At 44.7% G+C, this 10,795-nt stretch overlaps 1 protein-coding gene across 2 annotated transcripts; it reads left to right on the forward strand.

The window, feature by feature from the left end:
* The first annotated feature begins 1,894 nt into the window (after positions 1–1,894).
* Positions 1,895–8,116, forward strand: LMOD2 (leiomodin 2 (cardiac)). 2 transcript variants are annotated; one of them, XM_010155145.1, is made up of 3 exons: positions 1,895–2,167; positions 5,990–7,330; positions 7,681–8,116. In XM_010155145.1, exons 1-3 carry the CDS (start codon positions 1,895–1,897, stop codon positions 7,705–7,707), a joined length of 1,641 nt encoding a protein of 546 aa, XP_010153447.1. In that variant the 3' UTR covers positions 7,708–8,116. The 2 variants fall into 2 exon arrangements, with proteins under 2 accessions (XP_010153447.1, XP_010153448.1); XM_010155146.1 differs by having other exon boundaries at positions 5,999–7,330.
* The last annotated feature ends 2,679 nt before the right edge of the window (positions 8,117–10,795 follow it).

Here is a 10,795-nt window from a genome sequence, read left to right on the forward strand (position 1 = left end):
ATTTTTTTTTTTCTCCTGTTTCACATTTTGCAGAATTTGGCCTAAGGATCATATCTGCAAGTGCAGCTGAAGGAGTGAACAGAACTTCTGCTGACCCACTGACTTGTCTGGGCACAGGTGACCCATCACAGTATCTTATGCTATGAACATAAAACTCAGCTCCATAAGCCGAACTGTTTTGCATGTTCTTCCTTTTTATTTTTTGCAAAGATTTGGTCAAGTTAAATGACTTAAAAATATTTATTTTATTTTAAGATGCACGATATTCTGTAGTCTGCTTTATTAATGTATTTTGTGTGTTAAGGAAGACTAAGCTTGTGAGCTTTCATCCCACTTCTTGAGCAAGCTGAACTGCATGAAATTCATACAGAAAAATGATCAAAGGAAAAATGTAATTTCTTTATCAAATCTGTTTATGAAATTCATGCTCAGTCTTCTCTCTCCATTGCCAGTAAAGCAATATGCATGATAATAAAACTAAATGAGCAGTTTGGCTAAACATCAGTTCAGGTGCCCAATCCATACTAACCAAAAAGAGATGATGTTGGACAAGAACAATACTTCAAGTTATTTTCACTTACATTTCCATTAAATACTGACCTGACTATCTGAGAAGAAACCCACCGTTCATTAATAAGGTTGATATATGTTGTTATAGATGTACTCCTACTTCCCCTGCACCACAACCAACCTTCTCACTGTCTTTCTCTCTTCTTCTCCCCCTCTTGCTCCCACAACATGGATTTGCAGATGTTGCTGTCCTGGACGTTGCTAGTTCACCGTCGTTCCGTGCTAAGAGAGAAGAGAACAGTGTGAAGTTGGACCTTTCATTCTGTAGTTTCTTACACTGGAGGACGTACAAAAGTAGTATCAGAGTAATATAACATTTACTAGCGGACATGGTAATGTAGATATACATTTAAAATGAAGAATGGAGGGCACTCCAGCGGCACATCAGTCAGCTACAGCAAGCAATAGCCATTAAATACAATAGCCAGTAGAGGCCTTCATGTGCTAGGGGCTGTCAGGGGTGATGAAGACAGAGCCCCCGCCGCCCACCCGGGGCTGGTTCCCCCTAAAGCTCTGGGGGACTCTGCTCACTCTCCCAGCACAGCACAACTCTCCGCGTGAAAAAACATCTCACAGCAGCTCCAAATGGACATGTAAAGCTGATTCTCTCCCCCTGGTTATCCTCAGGGGGTAAAAAAAAAAGGGTGGGGGGAATTAATAAATTATCCAGTTGTGTGATTTGTTACAGGCGAGGCGTGACATTGCAGGAGCACAGCTCCCCGTGGGCGCCAGCATCACCCTCCCCGCCTCGGGCTGCCTTCCCACCGATCCCAACCTCCTGCAAACACCTTGGTGGGATAACAGCGCGGTTCCGCTCAAAAACCATGAAAACGAGAGGAAGTCCAGTGAACGGCATTGAGGGCGTTTTATTTCCAGCCCCTGTGGCAGCTCAGGATTAAATGGCTTTGTATAATTCTTTGTCTAGAGCAGTTTGGACACGAAGTCAGTGTAAATGTGCCCAGGGTTTTATTTGCCGCCGCACCCCCCCTCCGCCCCCGTCTGCGAGGCTGGTATTCTCCCGCTAGCCGCCTGCTCTAAATATGGCCATGGCCAGTGTGTCAATAATCCCCCTCTTTAAGGGACCTGCAAACACTAGTGTTGGGACATTCTTGCTGTTCAGATGTCTAGCTGACGTCTGATGCTTAAAACGGAGCATGCTTTCATCCCTCCGTGCATTGTCGTAAGCCCCCGATGATTACTCTTAAAAGGGTGCCTCTGCTATGCAGGGAGGCAGTTGCTGACCAAACGAGGCACAGCTTGCTCGCTTCAGCCTTCGTGAATGCCTAGTCACACCGGGTTCGCACCAGCCTGACCAAGCGGGACCATGTCGACCTTTGGCTACAGAAGAGAGCTCAGTAAATATGAAGACATTGACGAAGATGAGCTCCTCGCTTCTCTCACCGAAGAGGAGCTGAAGGAGCTGGAGCGGGAGCTGGAGGACATAGAGCCCGACCGTAACCTTCCTGTGGGACAACGGCAGAAGAGCCTGACGGAGAAAACACCGACGGGGACTTTCAGCCGGGAAGCGCTGATGGCCTACTGGGAGAGGGAGACCAGGAAACTCTTAGAAGAAGAGAGACTGGGTGCGTGCGAAAAGGTAAGATGCTGAAGCGTTTGCTGTTTTCCAGAAATATTTCAGCTTGTCCTTTCCTGGCATAATCTCGCTTATGGTTTTCATTGTCTTTCAATCTCTTGTAGCGCTTTGAAGAACACTGTTAGCCATGCCTTCGTATCTGCTAAAGCGCTGCGTGTTAGCTCAGGGAGGTTTTGCGCTCTCTCTGGTACCTTAAAGGCTCAGTTGAGAACAGCAGAAAACCCTGCAAAAACTATCCTTAGTGATTAAATCAGGAATAAATTTTAAAGGGTATGTTAGAAATTATTGCGATGTGGACTTTGGGGTAATTTTTGATTTTGTTTAAAAGCCTAAAAATTGACTTTTCCTTTCCTTTAAAAACAAAATCAGTATTGACTGCTGAGAAGCACATCAGGGAGGTAATTTTAAAGACATGTTATGTCAGGAGGCAAGTTAGCAGCTGCTGGAAGGAAGCTGCGTTGCAGTCAGCAGCTTATGTTGCTTTGTTCCCGCTGAGGATCCCTGGCACAGCTCGCAAGTCTTCTGGCAACTGTTGTCAGAGGGTAGCCATAAGTCATTTAAAAAGCAGCCTGGGGTAGAGTGATCAGCCAAACCATTTGTCTGTATTCCTGAAAGAACAACCCGTAGTGCTTGTTAGGAAACTCATCCCCCAGAATTAAAATTTTAATAACAGAAATGGGTCCCTGAGCAGCAGACGAGCAGTGCAGCTGGGCAGGACTGAAGGACTCGGTCCTAGCAGGCGATGAGCACTCTCAGCCTAAGCTAATGTCCATGTCAGCAATCCCAGACCCTTGCTAAAACAATTTGTGAGACTGAGCTCTATCAAAAAGCAACTGCTGTTTTCACTTTGGCTCCATGTAATTTCAAAGCAAAATGCAGACTCGGGGATGTGAGTAGCCCTCTGATTTTTAAACACTGCTTCATACCAAGCTCTGACTGTCCTTAAAGGAACAAGTTTTCCCATGTTTAAGTAGAAAATCATGCAAAAAAGATAAAGACACCAAATCAGAACTTCTAACAGCCTTGTTTCAGGAGCTCGGTTCATTTGCAAGGCAGTAATTGCAGTTTGTACATTAAATAAAATACTCTCTTTAAAAAAAAAAAAAATAATCACCTGGATTAAATTAGCCTGCAGTAATAATATCCAGGATTTCTTTACACTTGTGTATTCTCTCCTGCTTGTGAATGGTGGTGTAATGGCTTTGTAGACAAGCACACAGACCACTAGCTGTCATCAGACCGTTAGTATCAGCTTGCAGACGTTGACTTCACTCCCTGCTTGTCAAGTCCCAGGGAGGCAACGGCAAGATTAATGTTTATTTCCATCTGAGCCTGGAACTCGAAACCTGGACAGTTCCAAAAGACCCTCTGTGCAGGTCTGGTTTGGTGTCTTATATCATGGCAGGGTTGTTTTCCATGTCTATACAACATTAACAATGGATACTGGGTAAAACTTAGTGCTGGCAAAAGCCTCTGTACTTTTTGACCTGAGAAGAAACCTCCTAAATGCATTTGTAAATATGAAAATGTGGACATGCTGATGTAGAGGGCACAAAGGCTGTCTCTACTAAAGGCAGGAAGAAAGCTCTTTCTGAGTTTCTTGAAAGCAATTTTTTCTCTCCCCCAACTGTCTGAAAGTTAGATACCTTATCTAGGAAGGTTATTTGTGCTCTTTCTATAGTTAGTGGTGAGAGATCAGCCCCTCCAGAAGGCAAACATCCTGTAGATAGCCTTTTAGGGTGAATGACTTGAATGACTTGCCCTCCAAAGTTCATTACCTCTTTGCACTGACTATCTTAGTCCTAACTTTTCATCGAGTTGGTGCTACGAGGTAAGATGAAGCCTTGCAGGCTGCCTGCAGCACTGAAGTGCTGCCATGAGAACGGGGCATGCCTCTGTGGATCTGCAGAGAGGAGAGTACTCCATCTCAAAGTTAATGTGCAGATCATTATAACACCAAACGATGTGCGTGACAGGAAACTAGATTCTCCCTTTGGTCCCAGAAATGCCACTCAAAAAAAAAAAAAAAATCTATTTTTTTAAATTAATCTAGTGTCATCAAGCATATTAGCAGTCCATTCCGAGGTACCAACTTCTCACCTGCAGCTGTGCTGAAGGCTGTAGTAGATACTCTTGGATAGATAAAAGCATAGCTATGAAGACGGGTTCCTGGATCCCTGGTGTTTTCAACTTTTAAAAGTTGGCTTATATAAGATACAGATGTAAATCTTAGTCCTATAACAAACCTGGCTTAAACACAGCCCTTTTTCTACATGTAGCGCAGCATCTCTCAGTGTAAGGGCCTTCCTGCATGTGATCCACAGGAGAAGCAACGGGGCTGGATCCTGCAAGCCCTCCAGCCCCTAAACGCTTGGGAACGACAGGCAGGAACAGCTCAATGTCCTTTTTCACTGGAGTCACGCTTCTGCAAACATTACAATTATCGTCTGCTTTGCACGTGTCGCAACACAGAAATCTGCTTAAGACTGTGAAACAGCACTGTGCAATCTGTCACTGCTATTATTTTAACCTTTTCCTGCATTTTCACAGCAAGTAAGTAAACCTAAAACTCCACAGGTTTGCTAAAAACAGGCCGTCATGTTAGTAACATGTTTGTTTTGCAGAAGCACAGAACAGAATTGCTGTGTCTCCACAGTGTGTACTCACTTTGTAAAACACCCTCTAGTATTTTACAAAGGCTAAAGTATGAATGTTGCTAAAGTAATGCATACAGAACAATTACATTTCATCCAAAATCTTATAAACATTTACAAATGTAAATAAAAAGGCATATGCCATGGCTTCTCCAGTAGGCAAAAGAACACGTGTGAGATCTTTTGGGGCAAGAGGTTTAAGGTTGGTCATAGCATGTGGATTCAGTCACGGCCCATACAACGCTGCCATGCTTCTGGAGTGCTTATGGAGAGAGACACTTCCCTGGGGTCCTGTTGCTCCTGCACAGACAATTGTCCTCTGCTGAGGGCACCAGTCAGAACTTTGAGTAGATGTAAATTTGCTGTTTTGATGCCCACCAAACACACTAAAATAACCTTGGGGTTTGGAAAAGGAGTCAGTGAGTTATAACATGTTACAGTATGGCAGGTGACCCGTGACAGCTGTCAGCGAGTGCAGCCTTATCTCTTGGTAAACATTTGGGGACTGTTGACATGTGATTACTTGTTACCTGTGGGAACGTGTCTCAATCTTTTCTTTACAAATAGCTTCTAAGTGTATGTAGCCCATAGACTGCATCCAGAGTCTTTTCGACAGGGCTCCTGTGATCCTGTATTACGTCGATATGCATGTTTACATGTGCAAACACTATTTGTATTCCAAACCATGGCAGCCTTTAGCCTTTTTAAATATACTAACATATGCAAGGGAGTTTGAGCATTGACACAGATGTCTAATCCTTATGAAATCAAGAAACTCGTTGCTCACATGTCAAGTCCATGCTGAAATTATGGTCTTATGTTTCTGCTGGCAAGGATCCAAATGATATCCACTTTCCAACACATAGAAAGCATGAAGTATGTCCATGTTGCAATATCTTGTATCAAACTTTCTCTTGGCAGAAATCATTGACGTCAGTAAAACTGTTCCAGTTTGTGCTAAGCCTTTGTCTTCTAAAGAATATGAAAGAAATACTGTTAGAAAGGTGGTAGGTGCTGAAACATTTTCTGTTCTCCTAACTGTCTCTGTTTCTGGGGATTTATTTTTAGCTTTCGATATTAACTTAAGTTTCAAGATAATTGTTTTTGTGCAAAAAGGCAGTAGCTACATTGCTGCAATTATTTTAACACGGACACCTACATTCCCATTCAGGACTCTGAGCAAGAAGAAGACAATTCAGAAGACATTCAAGAAGAATACTTCACAGAAAGCAATAGTGAAGTGTCTGAGGAGGCGTATACTGAAGAGGATGATGAAGAAGAAGAAGAAGAGGAGGAGGAAGATGAAGATGAGAGTGATGATGAGGATGAGGAAAAGGAAAATGCTGCCGCTGGTGAAAGACCTGAGGATGGCAGGAGTTCTGACCATGGCAGACGCAAAAAGTGTAGCGGCACAAGGGACAATGAAAACGAACTTAATGGCCTTGATGGCAAAGACACCGATAATCCGAGCTTAAAAAGCAGTGCCATCCACCCTTGTGGGAATCCAACAGTTATTGAGGACGCTTTGGAGAAAGTTAGGAGCAATGACCCTGACACCACGGAGGTCAATCTGAACAACATTGAAAACATCACTTCACAGATGCTCATACAGTTTTCTCAAGCCCTGAGGGACAACACAGTGGTTAAGTCATTCAGCTTGGCTAACACGCATGCTGACGACAATGTCGCAATAGCCATTGCTGGCATGTTAAAGGTAAATCAGCATATAACTAGTCTGAATATTGAGTCAAATTTTATCACAGGCAAAGGAGTGTTGGCCATCATGCGAGCTTTGCAGAACAACAAGGTTCTCACAGAACTGCGGTTCCACAACCAAAGGCACATCATGGGCAGCCAGGTGGAAATGGACATAGTTAAACTCTTGAAAGAGAACACCACTCTGGTCAAGCTCGGATACCACTTTGACCTTGCTGGCCCAAGAATGAGCATGACGAGTATCCTGACAAGAAATATGGATAAACAAAGGCAAAAGCGTATGCAGGAGCAGCGGCAACAAGAGTCTGGTTGTGACGGAGCCGTCAATCCAAAGACCAAAGTCTTGCAGAAGGGGACACCTCGGTCCTCACCTTATGTGTCACCTAAGAGCTCACCCTGGTCTTCTCCAAAGCTCCCTAAGAAAGCACTGCCAGCAAAAAGTCAGCCTCCAGTTCCTGCACCCCCACCTCCCCCTCCACCCCCACCTCCTCCTCCTCCTCCTCCCCCAGTTATTCCAGAGAAGAAGGCACCAACCAGGAATATCGCTGAAGTCATCAAAGAGCAAGAAAGCTCAAGAAAAGCTTTACAAAATGGACAGAAAAAGAAAAAAGGCAAAAAAAGCAAAAAACATGAGAACAGCATATTGAAAGAAATTAAAGATTCTCTAAAATCAGTCTCGGACAGAAAATCAGAGGAAGGTTCACGACCCTCCACCCGTCCCTCCACCCCGCAAAGGTCTCTTCATGACAACCTTATGGAAGCCATCCGGGCAAGCAGCATAAAGCAATTAAGGCGGGTAAGTAAGAGATCGTATTTCAGTAACCGATTGTGGCTCAGTGATAGCACAAACTCAATTCATTTTAGTACACAGGTATTTAATTAAAAAAACATTCTTAGAAATGCGAGCATAGGGAAACATTTGAGGGGAGGCTTTCATCTGACTAGGCTTTTCTCAGCACACTGATTACTATTCAACGGTGATTTTGTCAGCAAATGGGGTACTTTGCCGGGTTCAGGCTTGTTACAGGAGATGCTGCGTAGCACAGGGATCTTGGGAGCGTGTCTGCAGCTCCAGTAGGAATTTTGCCATCCAGACTGTGCAGCAAATGTAATGAACACCGTCCCCACCCCAACCCCCTTTCGTAGGTGGAGGTACCAGAAGCCCTTCGGTGAAAGCCTGGACAGCAGAAGAAGCAGAGCACTGCAGTGATCAAGGGGAGGCTACTCGTCCATTCACTGGTGGTAAAATAGACTGTGTAGCGAGCTGCTTCCAAAGTACACTCTTAGATTCAAACCATCTCTCTTTTATTTCAAAGGAATAAACCTGCTAAATACAGAACAATGCTTTAAGGATACATTTGCCTTGTAATCTGTAAATATGGAAATAATTTTCTTTTTTATTTAATGAGATTTCTATTGAGAAATTGCTGTTTATTTAGATATTCTTTTCAATATCTGATTGCACATCACTGGACAAGTTCTTCACAGTGAGATGTAATAGTTTACCAACCTATGGTTTCTTCTTTTTTTTTTTTTCCCCCCCTAAGTTTACAATAAATGTGGTTTGAAGCTTTCAAGCAGACACGTAGTCCTGGGTTTCTGTGGGTGAAAACCTACCGCATCTTTGCATCAAGTTCATGAGCATTAGGGAAGTCTCCTGGGAAAGAACCTGAGATTCCATCAAACCTGCTTGGAGGATTGGATCTGTGCCCATATGTTAGTGCAGTTTCATACTGACATGGCAAAAAAAAGGTTCATAAGGCTTTATACAACCAAAATTAAGCTGTGGACTGTATCAAGTCACTGGTGTTGTGTACCAGATCCTAAACCTTGATCTAACAGAAGGGAATTGGGTGCTGAATAGACCTGCAGTTCATGTTGACTTAAAGGTTAACAGTTCATGCGGATGTTTTAAGGATGCGGCAGAATCATTCAGCTGAGATCCATTCGGTACAAGTGTGCACAGCGGTAGCTAGGCAGAACTGACCCCAGCGCAGACATTCAGTCAGAGAAACTCGAAGGGCAGTCTGGCGTCCAGGTGGAAAAAGACTCTCGTATGATATCAGCTGAACAACAAGTGGGGTGTGAACTGTCAGTACGATACAGTGGAAGCAGAGCCAATACCATGTGGAGATGCACGGCTGGAGGTATCACATCACAGGTGATGGCATGAACAGCCCTTCTCCGCGTAGCGCTGGACACCTCCTCCTGTCAGATCAGTTATGGTCCCGGGTGCTTCAGCTAGTGCGAAGGCAGCGCTAACACGATGAAAACCGAGCAGTGCCAAAACGTTGAAAGGCAAGAGGAGAGGTGTGTTTAGAAGCATGGCTAAATGTTAATTAGTTTGCTCATTTCAACAATAAATAACAGAATTAGTATTTCTTTTACATAAAACCACACCAGAGGTGTACTTGTGGTTATCCAACATTGCAGTAGTACTGGAAAAATACAGGTAATCTTGTATCTAGAAACATTTATGAGACAGATTTCCCCAGAAAGAGGGACAAACTACTGAAGGGGGAGGAAGCGTAACGTAGAGGGGATCCATTAGCGAACTGTCTGGAATATTATGGCAAGAAAATGGTGAAGATACCTTTTTGCTTTCATATTTATTGACTAGAACCTACCAAAAGCAATTTATAACTGACTGAAACACTTTCCAACATTTTTCCTCTTGCCTCAGGATCACAACTCATGAGTATTTCTAGACCCAGTATCACAGGAAATACAGCACGTACAATTAGCCTTTAGCTGCCTTTGTAATTGCATAGGCTCCCATGACATAAAAATCAACCTATAGTCAGTCTCCCACCACCAAATGGAAGCTGGAACTTGGGATCTTCTGAGCATGGAAGCAATGCTGGAATGCAGATCACAGTCAGGAGGAAACCTGTGACCCCAGACCTTGTCCCCAGCAGCTTTGTGAAGGCTGAGAGACAGCAACGTGTTTAACCCAATAACAGAAGCAGCTAAGCAGTCGAAAGGGACAATGAAAGATAGGGAGGGAACTCAGGGAAAGCACGTGGAGAGGATTTGGAGGAAGACAAGAAAATGTTTTAAAAAAACTAAACCTTTAAGGAACGACGAGAGTCAGAAGTGCAGAAACTACCTGTATGGGTGGTGAAAACTGATGCAGAAATGAAGATGTTATAGAAGAAAATGAATACTGGCAGGTGGCAGATGAGAGAAGAATGAGGAAAAAGAAGGAAAAAAGGGAGGTAAGGTTCATCTCTCAGCTGGGTAAGAGCTGCTGGAGTTACTCTTTGGCAGAAGGGGAGGGCGATGGGCACAGCCCTTGCGAAGGCGGTGCTGGAGCTGCTGGCTGCGGTTGCTCACAATGGCCCATCCCTGGTGCTGTGGCCGCTCTGGTGATGGAGATCAGTATTTCAGATAAATGTTAAGTCACGGAGGCGGTGGCTGCGTGTGGTTATTTAAGGTCCTGCGGCACACTCCTTCACCCGTGAGGCACTGGAACAGGTTGCCCAGAGAAGCTGTGGATGCCCCATCCCGGGAAGTGTTCAAGGCCAGGCTGGATGAGGCTTTGAGCAACCTGGTCTAGTGGAAGGTGTCCCTGCCCATGGCAGGGGGGTTGGAACTAGATGGTCTTTAAGGTCCCTTCCAACCCAAACCATTCTATGATTCTATGAAAAGCAGAAATACTGTAGATTCCCAAGGGAAAAAAAAAAAGAAAACAAAACCTGCCTCCTCTCTTTACACTGAGACAAATCTTTCCCTCGAGTGTTCACCCAAATTCAGGCTGGGGGGGAAGAAGAGGGCTGAGCACTGCGCAGACCGCATGACCATCACACTATGAAGCCTCAGGTCCTCCCGTGTGCCACTGCAGTGCTCTGCCACCCAGCTGCACCGGGCAGCGGCTGCAGCCTTGCAGAGTGGTCGGAGGCTGTGCCACCCTTGGAATCCCCATGCTCCGGAGAGTCCAACAAAGAGGCACTGCCTCCATCGCAGCTTTGTGCTTTCACCTTTCCCCATGATGCGTAGCCACATGAGCATCCATGCCACGTAACATGGTGTGAAAAAGCTGACCTTCCAAAGCACCAGGAATATCAGAGCTTACTGTTAGCTGTAATTCCAGTGTCTGGCCCCAAAGCTTGTGCTTTGTCACTCAGGGAAGTCTCTGAGCTTATAGAAAGAAAAACAGCCTGTGAAAGTCCAAGATATACTATTCCCACATCTTCTCAATGTTTCCTGCCTCCTGCCAAGTCCCTTGTTGAAGTTCTGGGCGGAGGGGAGCCAGGGGTTA

Source organism: Eurypyga helias, unplaced genomic scaffold (assembly GCF_000690775.1).
Source record: "Eurypyga helias isolate BGI_N326 unplaced genomic scaffold, ASM69077v1 scaffold45157, whole genome shotgun sequence".
Classification (NCBI taxonomy): Eukaryota; Metazoa; Chordata; class Aves; order Eurypygiformes; family Eurypygidae; genus Eurypyga; species Eurypyga helias.

What these genes read in the sequence shown, in the direction of transcription:
- LMOD2 (XM_010155145.1), top strand. Translation starts at nt 1,895, where the DNA reads ATGTCGACCTTTGGCTACAGAAGAGAGCTCAGTAAATATGAAGACATT. An exon ending in GACTGGGTGCGTGCGAAAAG is followed by an intron (nt 2,168 to 5,989) that starts GTAAGATGCTGA and finishes ATTCCCATTCAG; the next exon opens with GACTCTGAGCAAGAAGAAGA. An exon ending in GCATAAAGCAATTAAGGCGG is followed by an intron (nt 7,331 to 7,680) that starts GTAAGTAAGAGA and finishes CCCCTTTCGTAG; the next exon opens with GTGGAGGTACCAGAAGCCCT.